Here is a 24049-nt window from a genome sequence, read left to right on the forward strand (position 1 = left end):
ATTCAGCATTGCTGCAGCCTTTAAGGGGCTCCAAGTGCCTCTACAGCCATATCCTAAGCAACACCGAGATATCTTTGTTTTAAATACTATTCATGACATGTAGACTGCACCAACAGTCTACAAAATCAATATTCTAACTGCAATTTTCTTCCACAACAAAGCTGCATCAAAATTTTCAAGTATTTGTCCCACAAATTCACAGGTAAAGAACTTCCATAGCAAATAAAGAGTAAAAAATTTTGGCATGTATTTGCAAAAGTGTTTCAGAATGCCAAACTTGACCTGTGTGTGGCCAGACACTGAGATTTTGCTTCAGCCCAAGAATTTATTAACACTTACGTGAAAATATTCTGTCTTAACAAAATACACATTGGTAGCATTTGAATACATATTTACAGATTTATTTGAACTTTTCCTAACTGCAATTCTACAACTGAGCAACATATCCGTAAGTGTTTCATAAACTTTCAAACACTTACATATTTATACATATAGTTTTTGCATATATATATATATAAAAATATTTTTGAGACTCAAGGACTGAGAATAGTCAAAAGGACATTATTGCTACATTTCCATATTTACAAAAACAATGCATAAACCCATTCAAAACACCAAGCCATTGCAAAATAAGTTTCAAACCCCCCCAAATTATAAAAATATAAATTTCAAGAATGAAAAAACCCAAACCTCTTTCAGCTAAGTGTCTGTAAAGTACCGAGACATCTATAACAACTAGTTTGTCTACAGTTGCTCCGAAAGCCAACACGTTACAAGAGAGCTTTTATAGCATTAAACTGAAAATGCTCAACAACTAGTAGGCATAAGAGTGCATCCAAACAAATGGCTAGCTTTGGAAAGGTGCAACAGCCTAAGTAAGTTCAGTGCAAATGGCTAATTTTTTATTTAACTCTGAAAGACATACTCCTGTAACAATAAACCAAATGCACAGTCATAGAAAGAGCGCAGTATTCAATGTAACCCAAAATATACTACCAGTGTGTATATTTACAATTACCTTGTATTTGGGCAGTTAGTTACACATATGAATGTAAACTCAACCAAAATCCTGGTAAAGTAAAAGTTACAGAGTGCTTAAGTGCATTGTAAATAAATAGGTACTCAGGTAGTACTCTGCCTCTGAGAAATGCTTCTCTCAATGCCTTTACTTATTTCTAGGGATCAGAAACAAAGGAAGAAAAGAACCAGCAGTGTTCCTGGTAAGAAGAAATGGGGTTAGAAAACACTTTTAAGCACAGCCCTGGGCTCAAAAGATGCTGACCCTAAAGCTTCATGTCTGTCAAAGAAGACTGAAAGGATTCTTTTATGCAATTTATAAATTTGGCACTTCCCAGTTAGACTCTTCTTCATTATCATCTCTGGACTATCACAGAAACAACTTGGGGTGGAGGAAAATAGCCCTTTCCTGTTAGCACTATCCAAGACTGCCTGTGGGAAGGATTCACCTGGGTAGGACGAGATAAAGAAAGGGCCCCCAGGAGAGCACTCCTTGCCTCTGCTCTCACTTAGATAAGATGACCCGTTAAACGGCCTCTTCTCCAGACACACAATTTACTGGAAGCAGCCTTCCTCCTCTTTTTTGACCACTTTGACAGGGCCCACCTATCTTTGGTGAACACCTTTAGATGTAGCTATTAGCAAAACAAATGTCAAAGTCTTTGGGCACCCAAGGCAGGGGGGGACAGGAGCAGTTCAGGCTCCATGGTGGAGTGAGACCCAGCAACGGGCAGCTTCATCCTGGCAGGGAATGCACCGGTGGGAAGTAGTGCATATATCCATAGAAACCGTGCAACTGGTCAGCAAGAGTGACAGCCCAGGTGGGAAATAAAAATTAAAATCCATGCTCTTCCTCCCTTCTCTTCTGGTTTAAACCCCAGAGCTCCCAGGAGGATTTCCAGTTGCACAGAACAACTTTGGAAGGGTCTTGGTTCCTTCACCTCTTTTTCCCAGGTATATACACCACCCTCACTGGCCTCCAACCTATGATACCTGCCTGGGAAAGCTTCTCAGGCTTGGCTGGATGTGGAAAGGGTTTACAAAACTATTAACTTAGTATTTGTTTATTTCTTAAATTCAGAAAAACAAGATTAACTAGAAAATGACTGTATGCATTCCAGGCACAGATCCAGAGAAGAATCACTGCAGATTTGGTTTGATCTATAGTCATCTAATTCCACACCCTGGCTTAGGATTTCTTTTGTTGGTTGTTTTTTTTTCCTTCACATCTGGCTCTCTACTGCAAATACACACAATATAGCGAAATATATACAGCTTCAATTAACACTGCAATGAGGCCTGTAACCGTGCTCAGCAGATTAGGTTTATGTGTAACAGTGCATGGTAAAGGACAGTATTACAACAATGTTTCAGCTACACAGTGGTAGTAGTGAGTAAAAGAAAGAGAAATTATTGAAGTTGTCCCTCTCTCAGCCCCTGCACAATACAAACAGCTAACACATCTGATCTCTTCTTCCTTCACATGCCACTCAAATATCTTCGCGTACCAGGAGAGGCTGAGTAGATGAAGCACTGCTGCCCACCGAGTTAATCCTCACTGAGTGATCTGGAGCATTTCCTTGACTGGAAGGTGGGGTTGAGAAGTTGGCATAAACCTGCAGAAGCCAAAGACTGGTGTCAGTACCCTGCAGACTGCTCCCTTCACACATTCTTGGAGAGCATTCCTTTCTTAGCTTTTCCCCACTGTGTACTACACACTACTGTGGAAGGGTTCCAGCTCAGGAGCTTCTTTGCAAATCAAACAGTTTCAAAAGGTCTTGGGCTGAACTGCAATTTTAAAGAATCAGGAAACTCAATCTCAATTACTAAAAACATTGTAACTTCCAATTGCATGCCAAATTTCAGCTGAGCTCAAAAAATAAAATAGCTCAGGTTATTACAAAGCTCCCCAGAAACCTCACTAATACTTCTTCCTTAAGATTCTTGCTTTTGTTTTAGTAATGCCTGCACCTGCCAAAAATATGCTACAGGATGCAATCGAACACCAGCAGCTTTCAGTTTCCTCTTTTTCCAAATTGTCAGGAAGCCATGTACTCTCTGCCCAAGGCATCCAGAAGGTAAAAGGAAGCTTTATTTTTAAACCAGGTTTTAAACGTACTTTTGTAAACCCTAGTAACACACAAAGTTGTGGAGAGAGAAAATTCAAGTTTAGGATGTGCCTCCAGTTCTTTTTTGGACTGTTTTGTCCAATTGCCTGCTCAGAATAAGCTTTCACCATGGAGTGACTGAAAGAGCAGCAAATACAATTTGTCACAACATACCTCCAAGGTTATTTAAATGGTATTAGAGGAAGCAAGTGAGAAGATACAGAAGAGCACACTAAAGGCTCCACCCCTTCATCCAATAGCTTCCTAATAAAAAAGTAACTATACTTTATTTCTGAGATGTTTCCCAGATTAGCAGAAGTTTTCATAGTTTAGGATAAGATGAATATATGCAGTACCATTGCACTTGGTAACATCAAAATTGTTGTGACAGGTCTATTGTGAGTGAGAAACATCAATAATGCAAAGAATCTTCTCCAGCTAGTGAATTTTGGGTATGGGCTTAGATAGCTACTGTCTAATGGAATAGCCCAAACTTCATTCCTACTACCTGGACTGATGCTGCAAAGCTACATAAATAATACTAGAAATGAAGTGCCTGGGCTCTTTGCTTCTCACAGCTCCAGTATAACCTCTTGCTTGAAACTACTTAATCCATAACTTACCCGGGGGGCATTATCTGAAAGCTGCTGCTCTATCATCTGTACAATTTGTTTAAATGTGGGTCTCTGTAAAGGATCAGCATCCCAGCAACTCTTCATTATGTCATACCTGTAAAGATACCACAACTAAGTACTGCTCATGAAGAAATCCTTAGAGCTCTTATCTCTCCTGCATTATTATTTAAAACAAAAGTGTCCTATCTTCTTTAAATGACTAGAAGAACAGGAATGGTGCTGCTAACACCTCTGTTTGGGACAACAGAGAACTCAATACTAGTGGGAGGCTTTGGACACCGTTTTCTTTGACAGCTTGTTAAATGCCAATCCATTTACAAAATAGTGAGTTAGGAATGTCTCATAAAGAAGATCAGTAGCCAGTCCTCTTGCTGTCAGGAAGTACAGCACAAATGCAAATGCTGTACAGTCTGGTGATACATCTCACTGACTTCTTTATCTGAAGTAAAAATGTTTAATTATGTTCTGTGATCTGTCAATAATTTATTGACAGAGAGCAGGTGCCATGACAGAGTGATCAGATGGCACAAGGCATGAGCGTATTTCATTGCTTGTAAAAACACAGGCATGTATTCTGCTAGTTAGAGTACATGAATTATTTAAAACACGACAAGAACTTTAAAAAATGACAACAGGGCAGTGCAATGAGCCTTGGTACAAGAATAGAAGCTTCCCTTCCTTCACGTCTTTACTGATGTTTGGATGATTAGAGGTGCTGGTTGCTCACTTACATTTCAGGTGGTGCACACTCAGGGCTGAACATCCTGTATCCCTCTTTGATCATTTTATAGAACTTGGAGTCCACAGGTATCCCTGGATAGGGGCTGCTTCCTGTTGAGAGAGCAGGTGAGCAACATGATTTCTGCATCTACAGTAAACCCCAATATGAAACAGAAATGAAGAAGAGATCTTGAAGGAGCTTACCTAAGGAAAAGAGCTCCCAAAGCAATATCCCGTAAGACCAGACATCACTCTCAAAGGTGTAGACGCAATTGAAAATACTTTCAGGTGCCATCCACTTCACAGGAAGACGAGCCTTTCCAGGGAAGAGGGAATAAATTAAGACAATGGACATAAGAATTGACAAGCTAAAATATTTTTTCTGGTTTTGATGTGCATCAAATACTTTTAAAATCAAGAAGTACAAGTATCCAACCAAAAATGAAAACTTTCAGCATTTTAGACTCTCCAAGTGCTGCATCACTAGTGATCCATCTTTCTGTGGGTCTACCAAGCTAATACAGTTCCTTGCACTCTGATTTTCTGGATGCTGTTTGATTCTTTCTGTCTAGTTAATAAAGGATATCAGGATGTCAGAAGAAAATAATGTAAGTAAGCATGGTTCCTTAAGCACGTAAGCTTTGGTGGACTGGCTGGCACAGGCACACAAATGAGATTCACATAGTCAAGATGCTTCAAGGCTTTAATCTACAGTCAATACACCTGCATTAGCTCCTCAGTCTATCAGCAGAAAAATTTAAATTCAAATAGAAATAATAACTATTTTTATATATATATATATTGGGCAGAAGTGTTGATCTGCTGGAGGGCAGGAAAGCTCTGCAGAGGTATCTGGACAAACTGGACTGATGAGCCAAGCCAGTTGTATGAGGTTCAACAAGGCCAAGTGATGGATCCTGCACAGGGGTCACATCAACCCCCTGCAGTGCAACAGGCAGGGGGAAGAGTGGCTGGAAAACTCTCCAGCAGAAAAGGACCTGGGAATGTTGGTGACAGCAGCTGAACATGAGCCAGCTGTGCCAGGTGGCCAAGAAGGTCAAAGACATCCTGGCCTGTATGAGCAATAGTGTGGCCAGCAGGACCAGGGCAGTGATTGTCCCCCTGTGCTTGGCACTGGTGAGGCTGCACCTCAGATCCTGTGTCCAGCTCTGGGCCTCTCAGTACAACACTGACATTCAGGTGCTGGAGTGTTTCCAGAGAAGGGCAATGAAGGTAGTGAAGAGTCTGGAACATAAAGCCCAACAGGGAGCAGCTGAGGGGAGCTGGGGTTGTCTATCCTGAAGAAAAGGAGGCTGGCAGAGACCTTAGTGCTCTCAGCAACCACCCAAAAGGAGGCTGTAGCAAGGTGGGGATCTGTCTCTTCTCCCAGGACCACAGAAAATGGCCTTGAATTGTGCCAGGGGAGGTTTGGACTGGATATTAGGAAAAATTCTTCACCAAAAGGGTTGTCAAGCATTGGAACAGGCTGCCTGGGGAAGTGATGGCATCACCATCCCTGGACATATTTAAAAGACATGGAGATGTGGGGCTTAGAGACATGGTTTAGTGGACTTGGTAGTGCTGGGTTAGCGACTGGAGGGAATGATCTCAATGTCTTTACCACCTAAACAATTCTATGATTCTGTGATTTTGCATAAATTTGTATGGGAATAGACACATCCCTCGTGAATGCTAACTGGAGCAGAAGAAAGGACACAGAAAGCCTTTGCATTTGTTTCCACCTTCCTCTCCCTGGTTTGCCCTTTCCTTGTCTGACTGTAGTAGCAGGTCAGGCCTCTGTCCTAAACATCTGTCATGCTTTGGAAGAAACCAGACCTCTTTCTTTCAATGATCAGAGGGCTTGAACACATCTCATATGAAAAAAGTTTGAGAAAGCTGGGGTTGTTCAGTCAGAAGAGAAGGTTCCAGGGAGACCTCATTGTGGCCTTTCAAAATGTAAAGAGGACTTATAAGAATGATGGAAAGGGACCTTTTACTGGGGCCTGTGATGACTGAACAAGGAGCAGAGGTTTTAAACAGAAAGGGCATGGATTAAAATTAAAAATAAGGAAAAAAAAATTATGATGAGGATGGTGAGACACTGTAACAGGTAGCCCAGAGAGGTGGTGGATACTTCATCTGGGCAACATTTCCAACACTGGAGATGTTCAAGGTCAGGATGGATGGCACTCTAAGCACCCTGATCTAGTGAAAGATGTCCTTGCCCATGGCAGAGAGGTTGGACTAGATGATCTTAGAAGGTTCCTTCCCACCCAAACCATTCTATGATTCTGTGATTCTACGAACTCAGGAAACTTAAAGGACAGCCCAGAAAAAACTCAGCTGCACATTTCCCTCCTAAGCTGCTGGTCTGAACTTCCTACTCCCAGAAGCCTTTATGATCAAGCAGCTCTTGACCTGCCCGTGTGCCTGAAAGTAGATTGGTTACACTAAATGCTACTCAGTATTCTGTCACAGCAGCCATTTTCTGCTCCTATTGCTCCCTAACCTCAACTTCTAAGCAATCAGTTGCTGGTAGTGACATTGTTTTGAAGAAAACCAATAAACCTGTCAGTCCCACAGCCTAAAATAAGGATGCTGTAGGTAGCTGAGACATCAAGGCCTGCTGGGTGACAGCACAGCAGCAGAGATATGTCAGATACTTGAGGTACTATGGATTAACTGAAGTTAACTGAGTGGCAAACCCCTCTGGTGAGAAATGCTCAGGTGTGGGATTTTCTGTCTTTATCAGCTTGCCAAAGCCAGGACAGGTAAGCTTTAGTTCATGTGTTGTCAAGTCCCCAAGTGATGACCAGGCCCTGATCATTAAGATCATGGAGCCCTCAGCTGAACTGGGGACGAGGGCTGCCTTGCTGAACATGGATCTTCTCCTTTGAAAAACAGTGCAAGTGAAAGCATATGTACTCTGAAGGCAGCCAACTGGCTGCACCTATCTGACACAGGCTTAAAACACTAAGCCAGGCAGCATAAAATCAGTTTGAGATGCAAAAAACCTATACTTCATACACACTTCTCCAGTTTAACCACAGACAAGCTCAATTTTATTTTGTAGGAGGGCTCTTTTTACCACACTGGCACTTCAAAGGGGACTGCAAATGCTGCCAAGGTGATCGGCATCACTTCAAAGCGCCTTTGTACCCCTCCAGAGGTTTAATAGGTACCCGTGAGATTTGTGCTCTTCTTCATGGGAAGTTTTAACTTTGCTCATCAAAATATATTGTCTTGTTCCAACGCTGTTACAGGGTTTGAACTATAGCTGCAAGCTAAAGCTGTGTTTGTTACACATACAAGGTTAGGATTTCTACATGGAATCAGAGAAAACCAAGGTGGTTTTGCCTCCCATTGATGCTCTAATCAGTAAATTCACACTTTGGAACTCAGTTTTCATTGTCTGGAGTGATCCCTTACAGAAAAGGATAAGCTGCAAACCCCTGATTATTCAGATATTTTTAAGATAAACTATTTCAATAATGGACAAATAGTGCAATGCCCAGGGAAAAAGTTCCCAAATAATTCCAAAATTTAGGACCAGGATACCGGAGCATTTCCATGACAAAACTAGCAATTACTTACAGAGCAGTAACTTTGAGTACATTCAGGTATAATAAGAAGACTGGACATTATATTGGTGAAGCAAAAACACCTCTTCCACTACCATACATTCAAATATGAGCACATATTTTCCAGTGTAACAAACATATACCAAGGATTTTGTCAGCACACACATCTGTGTCAGAAGTCTCCCCTCCCAGCCAACATGGATATATACCAGAAATGGAAAATCCAGATTTCCATCGAACAAACAAACCCTTTTCTTTGCACGTCAAGACAACAGGAACTCCCTTAACTTAAAACAAATATAAAAAGTATCATGCATACTTACATTTCCTTTGACCACATAATTTGAGTCATTCCTTATATCTCTTGCCAGGCCAAAGTCACAGATTTTTGTAATTCGACCATGAGTTAGAAGAATATTTCTTGCAGCCAGATCCCTGTGAATGCACTAAATAATAGACAAACAAACAAAACTAATTGATAAAACTAATTGATAAACAAAACTATTATGATAAACATAACTAATTGATAATTGATAACTATTGTTTGGTTACATGTTTATTTAGCTATGTAATTTGCTGTATTATGCATTTTAAGGCAAGCTGTAAATCACAATTAAGCCATGTGCTAATAAGCTTACTCAGATGATTAAACATTCTGACATAGTATCTTCACAATAATTACATCCATCCACATTATTAAGGTTGTCTATGCATTTATTTTAGAAAAGACCAATCGCAGTCATTGAATTTTGCAGTGTTTCACTTTGCAGCTAAAATTTAACGCACTTTTTTCTGATCTTTTTTATCAAAATCGTCACTGGCTTGTTTCCTAATACAGGACAAACAGAGGTGGTTTGTTTCCAAAATAATCCCAATATTCTATTAAATAACTATTGTTGTTTCTAGAAAAGTGCTGAAAATCTGAAAACAGGGGAAATTATGGTAACAACTTGAAAGCACACAAATGCAGAAACTGAATCCCATTACAGAAATACTCCTCTGGAAAAGCTGAATTATTAAGTACCTAGGAGAACTTAAGCAGACTTACATATTTTAAAATACTGGAAATTCCCACATGCCAGTATCTTTCAACAGACAGTCATGCATTCAGTGACCTAGCCACTTTATATTCCAGTTTTTACTTGAGCAGTCAGCATGTGTTGGGAACTGCAGTTCCAGAAGGGTGCCTGAGCTCCCCAGCAGCTGTGTTTCTTTGTATAAAACTGTGGAGGCCATGTGTGTTTGTTAGAGAATGAAGGTGATTCTCTAAAAAAGTGACTTCTTTTTTCACCTGGAGAGTATTAAGCTTCAGCTTTACTGATAGTATTTAGCACGCAGGCCACAGCTGTCTAAAAAATAACTGAAGATAGTTCAATTTTTCTTTTTTCCTTGAAATACAAAACTTTTGGCATTTCTAACCAAAAAATATCAAAATATCATGAGTTACAAAAATCAAGGTCAGAAAGTAACTGCAAATTGCACAAGTAACTTAATCTCTGTCCCTTCGGCATGCTTACACAAGGAACTATTTTTAATAGTTCCACTGTTTTGGTGGGCTCTCATTCACCTCCTTATACAACGCATTCTGCACTTTGCATATGTAAAGCTGTCATACAGCACTGAAGCAGTAAGGCAAAGCGATGGCCAAGAGTCAGTATGACTCTGCCTTGTCCCTCCAGAACCAGTGCAGTTCGCAATGAATAGAGACTTTGTCCAAGGGATGAAGCTCTGTCTTGTGATTAAGGCACCGTGTGCTTAAGGCAGTTACCCTCCCAGAACAAGCTCCTGACCCCATTCCTGCGCAGCCTTGACACACAAGCAAGCTGCGGAAGAGCAGCTGGGCACTCTGCGTGCTGGTCTTCACGGACCCTCCTGCCTCAAAGATGAGGCAATCTGAGGCACCTTATCCATCAGCCCACTCTGCATTAACTAATTTACATGCTGGAGCTAAAAGAATGTAAGTATACAACAACTAAAGAGGACCAGTAACATATTAGTGCACTGCAAGTTAATTCTGTGATGCAGATGTTAACTCGGCACTGCCAAAGCAATACTGTGAATTACTTCCCATCCTCAGGGTGAGATGATGTTATATTCTTTACTGCCTTTGCTATTCAGTGCCACGGTGTCTGTAAAAATGGAAAGACTATAAAGAAAAAGTCACCAGGAATAATACATAGTGGATCTGTGGGCTACTCTTTAGGAAAACAGAAGAAATACAGAATATAAGCACTGGATGTCCTCAACAGCGAAGGATGCAGGAGCATGGTGAACCTGTGCATCGTCTGTAATATGATATGTTTGCATATCAGGCCTGTTTTGAATGTGTTGATAGATGAAAAATAAACTAAAGGAAGTTCATGGTTTGGTTTGGAAGAAAGAACAGTGGGACAAAAAAAAACAAGTGCAAAAGCAAGTTTTAATGTGCACTTTCCTCACAGCAGAGTTCAAGACATATTTCCCAACAGGAACACAGGAGTCCAGGCCTGCCTTCCTTTCCTTAAATTGCCTAAGTTTGCTTTTGCACTTTATTAAATAAGGTACACTTGTAGTAGCTACATTAGTCATAATGTTTACATGTTAAATGGCATTTTTGAAATAAAATGTAAGAATAACCATAGGAAGATACTAATTATGCTGTGCTTAAGACTTCTTTATAAATCCCTTTCTGTTATGCAACACCTCTCCTACAAAACGCAGAGGAATGTCTATTATGCTCAGTGTAATCAATGAATATTCTTTGTGGGTCTCTCAGCTGATTTTATCTTTCCAGAAAACTAAAAATCAAGATATTTCCTGTGAATTAAGCCCTGCTTACAAAAAAAAGCACACATCGTGGTGTCTCCCCTTTTTAAGGCAGCATTTTCTACATGAGAGAAGTAGCAAGTGCAGCATTGCTTAAAATTCATGCAAATAGATACCTTTGCTCTGATTCTACTAGCCTGAACAGCAGATACACAACAGCACTGCTTCACACTGACTTCTGTTTTATGGTATATAAAACATCACTTTTGGCCAATAAGCACAGTATACAACTCCAACTCTAGGTAAAGCTTCAGGTATGAGAGGGAGCCTATCAGTTCACAGTGCTTGTTGAAAAGAACATAGACATATTCAGCATTTAAACACATGGATCACATTAAAACACTGAAACTGATGATAAAATAAATTACAAATCTACTGCTTCTGTCCATCTCTGAAAAATTCTTAACTTACGTTTTTGGAGGCAAGGAAGCTCATGCCCTTTGCCACCTGGTAAGAAAAGCTCAGCAGATCTTCTACATCTAAAGCAAGTTCGTCATCTTCCGGCATAGCAAGGGTAACATCCTGATCAGTGTAGGATCCTACACAATATAAACAACAACAGCTTTTGAGTTAAGCAAGTGTAATCATGTAGAAATCATGTAGAGTTGTTTTGACATTAAACAAAACAGTGACTGGAGTAAGTAACAGTCTAGAATCACATAAATAGCCCATCACCAAAAAGGAAAAAAATAATCCTGATACTCCATTTAAGTGTGAAGAAATACAAGACACTGTAATTGAGCATACTGTTCTTTTTCAAGCCTTCTCACACCTATTACTGAGTTTTAAGCATCCCCATTCACAAAAGACAAATATGCTAAAACTGAACAAATCCATGAAACCCCTCTTCCTGCACTCCCACCAGCAAACAGAATTCCTTGCCACTGAACTCACCAGACTTCACAGGTCGTTTTTTGTCAGCCTTTGGTGGGACTGCATATGACACTCCTGGTTTCATGTCCATGTACTCATTGGCAACATCACTGTAAGAGGCAGCAGAACAAAAGAAACATAGTTTAGTGAAAAAGGTCCCAAAAGCCATCCAAGAAAAAAGCCAACATCAGGCCAACCTTCTGAATAATTGCTTTACAAATGATCAATTGATTGGAAATTCATGGGTGTGTGAAAAAAATGAGGAAATGCCTGTACAGAAAGAGAGGTTTGTTGGTACAGTTAATGATACACCTCAAAGTTTGAGTTTGGCTCAGGTGAGCAAGCAAAACCTTTCACATGAATACTGTTTATACAGACCTCACTCTCTATAAATTAACATCCAGATGTTTCACAGGATCTGCTAGTGCTTCCTTTTTCTCCTTAGGCCAACTTCTACCAGAATATTTCAGCAGCTCAATTGGCAATTGAAATGCAGAAGACAAATGGTAAAAAATGTTAAATTCAGAAATTCCCAAGTTCCATAGGGGATTCATATGTATTTCAAAAAATCAGCCGAGGCTTGGGACAGCCATCTGCTACATTCTTTTAAGTTTAAATTTTCTTATTTCTATATATAATTCAAATGTACAGATTTTCATACTATATGGTTTATAAATATACAGTTAGGCACCTTTAGAAATGATGGATGTACTTTGGCATTTTTCACTTCATTGCCATTGGAATTCATATACTTCCTTAGCCTGAAACATCTGCTTAGTTTAAGAACAATAAATGCAGCCACAGAGCTAACATAGGAAGGAGCAATGAGATCACCAATAGCTTTAGTTACCATCATAAACACATCTGACACATTCAGCAGCAGTAAACACTACCACGAGAATTTTGTAAACACTCTGCTGCTAATAACTCAATTTATGAACTGTGCTTAAACAGCAAGATCCCTTCACTGAACAGAGGGCACAACCTCCAATGGCAAATCACAGCCTTATGTTCATCTCCACAGCGGTCCCAACCTCTCTGGGGCATCACCAGCTATCCATTTATTGCCACAGCACAAACAGCTTCACCAGGGCTACACCTTGCTGGGATAAAGAACTTTTCCAACTCCTTGGGTCTGCCTGCTTCTTTTGTGACTGCCAACACAAAGTAATGGGCCCACTGGGGCAATAAACAGACTAAAATGTAGAATGGGCAGATATTGTAATAGCCTCTAGGTTTTGGTAAGCTGTCTCTCTCACTTTGCAAACGGAAGGAAATCTGCTTGGAAACGCCCTTGGAAAGAACTCTGGGATGGTATATAAAACACAGCAGTTAAAAATATACAGATGAATTAAGTACAAGAGCAATCTCAGAGTCATGACACAGGTTGTTTCACCACAAAATGTAGTGAGCTGTCAGTGGCAGCCTGCCGCTGACATTGTAAGACAGTGGTTTGACTTTGTAAAAAGTGATTTCTGAAGGCAGGAACTTGGGAGAACTCAGGGCACTAACAGCCCGACACCGGGGAAGCTGTCATTCAAGCTGCTAAATAAGCACTACTGAAGTTTAACAATATCAATAAACACAAATATGTACAAAGATTGGAGCCAAGGAAGTGCACGAAATAACTGCAGAAATTTGATAAAGAAGTAAAACAGAGCGCATACAATCCACTCTGTATATAATGACACTCTGTTGGAATAAACCACCCCCTGAACAAATAGCCTATTAATTAAATTGTTTTCTTGTGCAGCCAAGAATCTCCAAAGCCTGCTGCATTAAATGTTTCTCCACACCTCTTATCTCTAATAAACTTTGATATCTCCTCCTTCCCAATCTTCTAAAAACACAAGTACATTTCAGCGGGTCATACTTACGCTGCAGGCTCTGACTGATGCAAAAGGTTCTCATAAACAGCTGCATCTGCATGTTCTTCATGTTTTGGACAAATAAATGAATCTCGTTTCCGTCTCAGAAAATTTAAAAGATCACCATAACAGCAATATTCTGTAATGACTAGAGTGGGACCTGTAGATGCATGTAAGGTTTAGAAAGCTGGTGAGTATTGTTTTTAAAGCAGAAAACCCTTCATAAAGCTAGCATTCAGTGAAGCACACAGGCTGGACTATTAAAAAAAATCACACTGCCTAGCACTGTCTAGACTTGAAAAGTTATAGAAAAGTAACCGAGCATCTTCCCTTTCACAGATGAACAACTGTGGTCCAGCTAAAGCTGTGTCCCAATTAATGTTCTGCCCCTCAACAGCATTGGATTGTACAAAAATTAAACAAATAAGTCTTTTTCTTCATGCGATAATGGTTCTGGCCAGACACATCTGTTTGATTTTGCTCACTTCCTGAAGGAAGTTATTTGTTCCAAACATTAAGAGTAATTCAAGCTTCAAACATTAATCCTTTTGATTCACTTCTGTTTACAGTAGAGCTTCACACTACTTCAGTAATGTTTTGGAAATGATGTAGAGTGTTATATTCTGCAGTATAATAGGAAAAATCATTCAAACAGAACAGCCTGCTGCAACAGAAAACTACACTGCACAAGGTCTTAGAATATTAAAATGAAATCAGAAAAGGGAATCAAGTCATCTTCAGCAAGGATGTTTATAGATCAAATATATGTCTTTTGAGTGAATGACTCCAGCTACAGAGCTCGAATATGTAATTACACTGCGTGTTATTTCATCTCTAAGTTTACTCTGTATCATTGTTGCCTAACCTCACTGGTTTATTTCCATTTCTCTACAGTTAAAAATTATAGCTTTCACAAAGCAAAACAAGTGTTTGTGGTGTGATTTTCTTACAGACACCACATTTTTTCCACTGAGAGAAACATGCACTTGGGCCAGTGAGTCTACTTAGCTGGCTGCCTGAACAAAATAGTTTCATCCTATTTTTAAATCATTAATTGTGAGAAATGCTTTGCCTTTGTCTAAAACTATGAATTTTTACAAGCCCCTTTTCTTTGAAAAATGTGTAAGAAGCAGTACCATCTTTCATATTAAAATGAGTATAAATTAAAAATACAAGTTTCTATCACTCTCTATTGACACTTCAGGGGTTTTGTAGCTTTTATTATGTATGAAAACAAACTTATGAAGTTTATACTAAATGTGAAACATTAGGGTTTTGCAATTCTTTATTTCCAAAACTACTTTTCTCAACTTTCTGCTGCTTAGAATTTGTACCTTTAGTGGTTCCTTAGCAGATATATTTGCAGCAGATACATTTAAACAGAAGGCTGGAAGGCTACGGAAGACAAGCCTGTTGACTTCACCTAGGATACCAACAAGGAACCAGTTCTCATTAATGAGAAACAATGTGATGGAGGAAAAAGTTTATACGGTACATTTTGTCATCTCTCCAGAAGAAAGCACACAATGGTTCACATGAAAGAGAATAAAAGCAACCTTCTTGTTCAGCTGAAGCTACAGTAGTCTTACTACTGTTTTTAAAATGAATCTAAAATCTAGATTCAGTAAATCACAGATGATAATCATGATGATCTGCAACATGTCTAAGCATGAAATGTATTTAAGATTTCTACACTTAGAGCTGCACCTTGGATTCTTCTTCACAAAGTTCATCCTCCCGGCAATAAAAAAGAACAGAAACAACCAATAATCTGTAGACAACCCCACCTCCAATAGTGCAAGCTCCAAGCAGATTCACGATGTTGATGTGGTTTCCAAGGTAGCTCAGCACTTTAAGCTCTGACATCAAGGCTTCCCTTTCCGTTAAATGGGCACTTGCTGCAAGGCAAAGCACAATGTTCAGTATGTAACACACCAACCAAGAGAGAAGAGAGAAAAAATGGTATCGTGTACTACAGCAACTTACTTTTCAACATCTTTACTGCTACTGTCATAGCAGCATCAGACTTAAATAAACCATAAGCAGTGGCTTCAACAACTTTTCCAAAAGCTCCAGCGCCAAGGGTTTTACCTAATAAAGCAAACAAAATACTCTGTAACAACTCTGAGTACTTCCTCCTGTAGGGCTCAACATCTTATTATATGATATCAAGGAAGCTATTGCAGACATGTCTGCTTGCCTTTTGTCCCAAGGCAAGAATGAGCAATTATCATTATCTGCATTATTGCACAACATCTTTGTGACAAAACCCTGCTGTGTTTGACCAAAGTCTCATATGAGACCTGAAGGTTTCACCTTGCAGATGAAGTTAAATAAATCTAAACTAACCAAAACTCAAACGGTTTCTAGGAAATTCCCATTTGTGATCATAAGGAAGTTGCGTTGGATCTATGTAAACATAGTTGTTTCCATTTATTTCTTCAACAACTTTCCACTGAACTTCGTACTTGGGTTTCTGGAAAAGAAAGAGACCAGCTGTGACTACTGAGGACTCTGCAAGCAGCTCACACACGCTTTTTTAACTTGGGCAAAGGGGCTTCTGATTTTACCTGCAAATATATGTACACCAGAATCATGACTATGATGCACATCAGTCCTGCAGCAACTCCAAATGCAGTTAGTAGAGGGGTGAAAAGGGTATGGGTACGGATTTGCTCTGGAAAGAAACAGAAAATTCTCCTTAAAATACTGAACGAGAAAAACTAAATTAAAAAGATGCAGGTGAGCACCTTTCCTTGGTTCTTCTTTGTAAAATACAGTTTGGAGTTTTGACTTTCCCAGATGTGCTCCAGGTGTGTCAGAATGTCTTTCCTGAAAGAGCTGTGGGAGATGGAGCTGGCACAGAAACCACCCAGTTCATGCCTTCGGAGTCTCAGCTTCATTAATTCACGAGGTTTGGCACTAAGATCAGGTAATGCAAGGGGTTTGCATGATCTCAGTCAAGTTAGGTTAAAGAAAGAAGCTTTTAACTGAAGTCCCAATTTTTTCTCTTCCCCTTTGCCCCCCACCTACGTATGATCCCTACAGCAGAGTCTTCACATGGAGAGGTTGTGTCAAGTAGTGAAGAAATACCATTCCACTACAACCCATCTGCCCCAAATCTGGCGTATTTGTTTGTATGTTCTATCTGGCTGTAACGGAAAAAAAAATAAGCAGAACATTTGGTTTTGCAAAGAAGAGCACAGCTTTACAAACACATTTCAAATCATCTATGTTCTAGTGGTTTTTTCTCCCCCACAAACCTACAAATACCACTACAAAACTCATAAGCCCTTTTGCAGCATGTTGTTGCTGTTACTTCTTTTATAGCAGCAGGACACTGAAGCTCCAGGCAAGCTGGGGACAGCATTTTTCCTGAGATATTGTAAAAACCTAAAATAAAATGCAATCATTCTTTTAAAAAAAGAAGTGATGGCCTGAATACTCAAAACAGACAATGACAGGAAAACAAAAGGGAGAGAGAGAGGGAAAGCCAGAGTAATGCTGTAAGTGGTTTTCCTCTGTGCTGCACAGACAGAAGAAACCCACATACCTACTGCACTGCAGAACAGGTGCCTTAAAAAGACAGTACCACAATAGTCACTGAAAAATTAAAGCAATACTTTGACAGGCAGAACATGCAATGTAGTACGTTATCACGTGCTCAGCCACAGTACTGTAAACTTTCTTATGGCAAAAACACTTAAAATCCTTTTACAGGAAGAGCTAAACACCATCCATGTTTTGTGGTCTCATTCAGTCCGGACGTTACCTTTAATAGCAAAGTTGAAGAAAGCAGAGCTCCTGTCCCCATTGCTGGAGGCCTCACAGCACACGGTGCCGGTGCTCCTGAACATGCTGGCGTTAATGGTGCTTTCAACCAGGATTCGCTCAAATGACAGTGCTGATGAATTTGTGTAACCAATTTTGACATCCATGGGGGATATTGTTGGTGAATCAAAACACCTGGAGAAACAATACCAACAGTTACCTGCAATGGATTGCTACCTGAAGTGCCAGACCAACAGAGAATGGAACTACACTGGTCTACAAAGGGATTTGGCTGAAGATATTAACCTTGAAACAGCCGACTCATGGGGTCTCATGGTCTTGTATGTAGTGGGAGAAATGGATACTTACACCTACCCTGGCCCCACTAGAGACCACGGTGTCTGCATTTGCTTTTGATTAGACATACCTACAGGTCTGTAACTTCTCTGTGGGTTTTATACCATTCAACATTCATTTTCAACTTCAGTGTCAAGCAGTTGTGGTCTATACCCACTTCTGTAAATGTTCCCCAAGCATCATCTTATTACTGCACAAAAAAAGTCCATGATGTACATAAAGCACCACCAAGCTTATATGCAGTCAGAAAACAGCCAGTTCTTTTCTCCCAAGATGTTGCTTCTCCTTCATATGTCACATATTTACTACATAAGCACACATCTAAGATTTTAAAAAAGGTACTATTTGAAACCATTAAGGAAATAACAATTATTTTAGACATAAAACAAATTACACTGGTGGGAAGGAGACCCATGACTTGCTAGTACGAGGTCTATTACTATGAGGGAAGTCAAGAAAAACCTTGAAACTTGCTTCACAAATGCTCCACTTCACAGTGAAACTCTACAATCTTCTTTAAAATGCCTGCTTTTAAAAACATCCGGCTTTATTTGTAACAACTCTAGACTTGTTTACTTGTCATATGTTTCATGTGAACAGAAATCTAATTACATTATGTCTGGAAAAATTACTTCATTACACAATGAAACAAATTATAACAGCCATATTCACAAGTGATTCTGTGATTGCCACCCTGTGAAATTGCACATAGAACATGTGTCATTTGGGGCCAAGCTGATACAAACCATAGTTAGCTTGCAGCAGAAAGTTTGGCTTTCACTTTTACGCAGCAGAAAGTGTTGGTTATTCCCCTTTCAAGGAGAGAATGCAAAGGAGAATAACGAAACATATCCCTACCTTCTCACAAACTACTGCAAATAAGGCAATGCCAAAAAGGATGAAAGACACAGTGCAACATTCGAATATAACTATTACGAAGTCATTCCATGTTCTTAATTTTTAATTAGCAATTGGGTGTGTCGCACATAAATAACCTTTGGAGACTCTTGTTTACTTAACTCACCTCTGCTCAGTTCCTGGGCAAAAATACCAGTATATGGTAGGGGCTGGGAATCCAGCTGCTACGCACTGGAGAATACCATTGCTAAGTATATCCAGAGTGAGAATCTCAGGTTTTGCTGTAATAAAGAAAAGCAATAGTCATCTATTAGGGGAACACAGGATTTGCATTGCCATTTGCTCTTCACACCAGCAAGCTGTGTGCCTTATCATGCATGGAATCACTCAGGTGAGCAAGACCTTTTTATGCTCAAGGATGTTTGTGTCTGAACTGGTGTCCTGCAAAAATCGAGTATCTGTGAAAATATTAGTTCTTACACTGAGTACTTGGGCTGAATGTCAGAAGAATACCTTATCTCCCCCTGAGTATTTGATTTGATGAAAGATCCTAAACCAGCAAAGCTAAGAGCTTGAACAACCCAAAGAAGCCTGTGCTTGGAACAATAAAGTTCCCATTCCTGCACAGCATGACTTTACCCACCTGTAAAAAGGACAGTTTCTTCACAGTTAGAAGTGTACTAAATCTGTCAAACCACATCCCTCTTACATCTGCCCTGCGTATTCAATATTACCACTGCAGCCAGGAAAGGAACTACGCTGCAAGGCAACCAGTGCAGACCTCCCCACATAGGATACATCCCTCTAAGATATCGCTACTGAAATGCCCAACTGCCTGATTCTCTGAAACACCGCACGTACAAGAAGCCAATACTTGGCTAAACGTACTAGTTTTCCAAATGAGAATTTGTGATTGCTCCGGTAGTTTAGAAAGCAATTCATCTGGCCAATGCCTTTTGTCACATCCTGAACAGAGCTAGTCCTGCAGTTGGTTTAGGAGCCCCTGTTTCAAGTATGGCAGGAAACCAGTGCAGTCAGGTGGACTTCAGAGTTGTTAGTCCAATGCCAGAAGCTTCAGCCAAGAGCACCACTAACACAGCAAGGGGTTTTTCCTGGTGAAACTGGAATTACTGACCTTCCTTCCTTCCCTTAACAACCTTAGCTTCCTTGCAAGATCACCTAAACAGAAGTTAGTGAAAGCAACTATAAAAGACTACATTGCAATGATGCTGCTCACCTGACAGATACAAGTGAAGAGCCCATTATCAGTTAATACAGCTTTACAGAAATGTAAGATGAACTTCTAATTCTAGAAAGTGGTGAAGCAGTGGGAAAACATAGATTTATTTCAGATAAAACCCATGTACAAAGACTGCACAGCATTAGTTTTTAATGAATAGAATATTCTACTCACTGATTAAATTAGAGGCAATAAAACAGATAATATTCTCAATCACGTACCACCTCCTCGTGACTCACGTTACAGGAACTGAATGTTCTTTCATTTCTGAATCTGCATGTTGTGTTTTATGCAAAATACCAAGAACCAAACATTGTTGCAAAATGTTGAGACTGATTTTCAGCATTACTCATTTGGTGAAGAACTCTCTGAGAGCACACAGCATGTCAACCCAGCCTCAATGCTCACAGAATACATGTAATTCACATTTCTGAAATTCCAATCAAAATGGCTGGATTGTGAAATTATAATTAGCTAAACTACAACCCATGTGCTATTTGTTTAGGTTTATGCTGCATTTTAGGCAACATTACAGTACAATGTAAGTCAAGAAATGAGATAACTGAGAAGTCAAATATAAGAGGCATATGCGCATTAGGCCCTGGAAAAAATACTGCGCCAGAGTTGGTCTGCGTGTAACATCTGAAGCTGAGTGAGGGAAACGAAAATGCCCACAATTAGTCACGCTCTTTCCAGTGTAAAAACCTAGTGCAATAAAAGCCTGTCTGCATGGCCGCGAGCCCACATGCACTCATCCTGCGACAGTGAAGGAGATGACAGGCTGTCCAGCCCAGGCAGTGTGGTCCAGCCTTGGTGCCAGGGGAAGCTGAGCTGTAGCAGCCTCTGAGAAGTGCTGACCTAAGAGCAGCTCTACCTGTCATGTGCCTGGTGAAGCACTTTGATGTAGCAACTAGAGTGATCAGCATCTCCTCACCAGCACCGAGGGCTCCCAAGCCTCCCTGGCTCAGAGATATTAAGGGACACATTTCACTTGAGGCAGCAAAGAGGTCCCCCCATGCCAGTACCCAAGGGGACTGAGATGGCTGCTACTGCCATTCCCACTGGCTGCTCCTTTGGCAGCTCAGGCACGCACGCGTCTCAGCACCTGCACCCCTTTCTGGCAGCCAGAGCACCTTCCTCAACCACCAGTGCAGGTGCTCCAGGGGATGCTGGAGTGAAGATGGACTGCCTTTTGCAAACAGGTGCCGAGCTGTCTTGCACATCTTCTTTTTAAAAGGGATTTTACTGTGCTAGATTTTATGACTTTTGCTGCCTAATTACCACTCCGGCTATCAGGCAGACTCCTAATGACCAGATGTTGCTTACTGTTCTGACTTTAATCCCCTAAATATTAAACATTTTGTTACATTGTTCAGCATATATGCATTCTGCCTTCTGTAATCAGGCATTAAATGTCTTAAACTTCTAATTTCATTAAGTTTATTAATCACTTTTCAGCTTTTATTTATGTCAATTCTGAGTGTATCAAAGATGACTTATAAGAGGTCACTCCTATTTTAATTCAATGTTCTGTATAATGAAATTCTGAGTTTAATTGCTTTCTATTGCCAGTTTCCCTTTCTTCATTGTTAACGAAGTAAATGTCTAAAAAGTAACACTTAATAGGTACTGTCAGTCATCCCAGACAAAGAGAGAGTTTTTTTCCCCACTGAAGCTACATTTTCTGGATTGGAACAAATCTTTCTACAGTATCGTGGTGACTCCTTATTGTTCACTGCATAGTCCAATGACAGGAAAACAGCTGAGCTTGGCTTCATGTGATCTATAATACCATGACCAGTTTTCTCTTTGCAGCAGGAGCCCCAACCACATAGATAATATTTTGTTGACTGTAATTAAGCTGAGATATTATTTTGCATTAAATTCAGGTAGTAGTTGGAAGATTCCTCTGCTAATTGCTAGATACACCATACCTTGCCACTCTGGAGATTTCTACAGTTTCTTAAGTGTAACTGAGTACAGTATGCTGCTTGTCAAGCTGTAATTTTCTTTCTGGCTCCTAATTTTAGTGCTCCTTCTCTCCATACATTTATTATGAATTACTACACTATTTTAAAAGCAATACAGTATTGTTTCAGATTAGCATATGCAATTGCTAAATATGTTTAAATCCAAGGCAAGTATTTCTACACTGGGTTTTTCATTTCTTTCAGCAAATGCTTCAGCATCGATATTTGTTTATGTGAAGACATTCTCCTGATTATGAATCCTGTTTTACCTGTTTGGTTACTTTCTGCTGATTACATGCCCAAGCCAGACATGTAAACATCACGAGCTACATCTAAGCAATTTATGCAAAATCCCTGACAACAATGCCAGGTGAGGATGCACCATTAAATCAGGATCTGACCCACCCACACATGACTCACCTTTGGCAGTCACTCTGCTATGTCAAATAATATGGTATGTTGTCATGCAGTTTGTGTTTCACAGCTAAATAATGAGCATTTTGCAAGCCAGTGAAAACAGGTTATTTTTGTCTAAAACAACCCCTAGAAAGGCCAATCTATTAGTTTCTTTTTTTCAAAATGAAAAAATGTTTGCAGGAGCTTAGTCAAAATGCCAAAAGAAACTTTTTGAGTCAAGTGCATCAAATCCAACTGCTTCAGCAATGGCTGCAATCCACCCAGGGCCACAGTGCATGACAACATGGGCTCCATGAGACTGCTTAAGTGTCCTCACGGCATCCCAAGACTGATCTTGCTGCTTACAAGACCAGTAGTTGAAGAAAGAAGGAAACAGACTTGAATGCTGCTGGTTGTAGGGACAAGCCATTCAGAAGAACAAAAGTGTCTATGCTCCCTCTTGCCTTGCCCATTCTGCTTCTCTATTCTCTTCCTGGTCTGGTTTCCTAACCACGATCCACAGGGATTTTCAGCTTTTATTAAGTAGCACATGCCTCAAAAGCAGCAACATGACAATCTGCATTGAGAACTGAAACCTGATAATGCCAAAACTGTGAGACAGTATTTTTTTAGTTCTTGTGCCCAGACTACAGGCAACCTGCAGTTTCTCCCATTCCTTCAGTGAAATTACATTTCTGGCTCAACAATTTGCTCCACTAATCTTTTAAATACTAGAATTATCCCTCATGACTGTGACCCACATTCATTCACTGAAACAAAGGACATCTGAGATCACTAGTGCCCTTATCTCAGAAATCAGAGCTAGGAAACACAGAAGGCACAATACAAGTGTCAACATTCATGGATGAAGGAAGAAATACCATGTTCTGAAAGGAGCCCAAGTGACATTTCTAGATCCAAACTATGTCATTGCTAATAGAGATGCTACAAATGTTGATCTTCAATGATAAATGTGAAGAATTCAGAAATTAATAGCTAGGACTTGATGCATTTGTGGAAATCTTGACAGTCCTCCACACAAAACTGTGCCTGAAGAAGGACACATTGCTGCTAAAGCATAGCAGCAACACAAAACCACATTTGCAGCGCATTCACTTACTTTCGATACAGTTCCTCTTGCTGGGCTCAAAGTCCCCTCTTGGTTTAATTTTCCTTAAGCTTGGCCTTTAGCAGCAGCCAATATTTGTCTGCTGAGAGCATGAAAGGCTCTAAGAGGATGGCTCCACTAAGGACAGGGTTTTCGGAAGGTTTCATTGAATTAATTTTGAAGTTTGGCATTTTCTTGAGGAATGCTATTTGGAACTGAGGCCAATGCTCTTCCGTAACGAGCGTGTCCCAAAGATGACAACACACACATTTGTAAAGCTATGCAGATTTCTCTAAAACAATGGTGATTTATATTATTATACAGAAGTATTTAGATGCCAAAAGGCATCTAAATGTGAATAATTCTCCTGACAAGCTTTCAAACTCTGCATCCAACTCAAACAAATTAAGGACAAAAGCTTAACTGGTTGCCAAAAATGCAAATTATAAACCCTGTGTATCCTGCTCCGCCTGGAATTATAAAAAGTTTATGATACATACTTATTTTTGAGATCATGTTTCCAGGTGCTACAGGTTTTTTTCTGTACAAACAACCTAGCTGCTCTCTGGTAATCTCTGGAATACATTTGCTAGAATGTAAGGTCATGCTGGATAGTAGGTGGATTTGTGTGAGTACTCTGCACTTTTATATCTTGACATTTAGTTTTCCAGCATGTGCTTCACTTCAGAAAGCCTCTCATATGCTGAACCACACTGTGACATCTTGTGCATACATTATGTTG

The 24049-nt window shown here is 40.0% G+C and overlaps 1 protein-coding gene across 2 annotated transcripts in view; it reads right to left on the reverse strand.

The window, feature by feature from the left end:
* Nucleotides 1-374: 374 nt before the first annotated feature.
* Nucleotides 375-24049, reverse strand: part of KIT (KIT proto-oncogene, receptor tyrosine kinase) — a 55793-nt gene continuing 32118 nt past the window's right edge. For both annotated transcript variants that reach the window (XM_039551148.1, XM_039551147.1), the window contains 14 exons: nt 18760-18874; nt 17380-17573; nt 16178-16284; nt 15957-16083; nt 15594-15698; nt 15395-15505; nt 13617-13767; nt 11761-11849; nt 11278-11405; nt 8385-8507; nt 4685-4796; nt 4492-4591; nt 3749-3854; nt 375-2633 (listed from right to left, as the gene is read on the reverse strand). In XM_039551148.1, the coding sequence (XP_039407082.1) occupies nt 2508-2633; nt 3749-3854; nt 4492-4591; nt 4685-4796; nt 8385-8507; nt 11278-11405; nt 11761-11849; nt 13617-13767; nt 15395-15505; nt 15594-15698; nt 15957-16083; nt 16178-16284; nt 17380-17573; nt 18760-18874 (1694 nt within the window). In that variant the 3' untranslated portion in view covers nt 375-2507. The remainder of the gene's footprint in view (nt 2634-3748; nt 3855-4491; nt 4592-4684; nt 4797-8384; nt 8508-11277; nt 11406-11760; nt 11850-13616; nt 13768-15394; nt 15506-15593; nt 15699-15956; nt 16084-16177; nt 16285-17379; nt 17574-18759; nt 18875-24049) is intronic.

Source organism: Corvus cornix, chromosome 4 (genome assembly GCF_000738735.6).
Source record: "Corvus cornix cornix isolate S_Up_H32 chromosome 4, ASM73873v5, whole genome shotgun sequence".
NCBI lineage: Eukaryota > Metazoa > Chordata > Aves > Passeriformes > Corvidae > Corvus > Corvus cornix.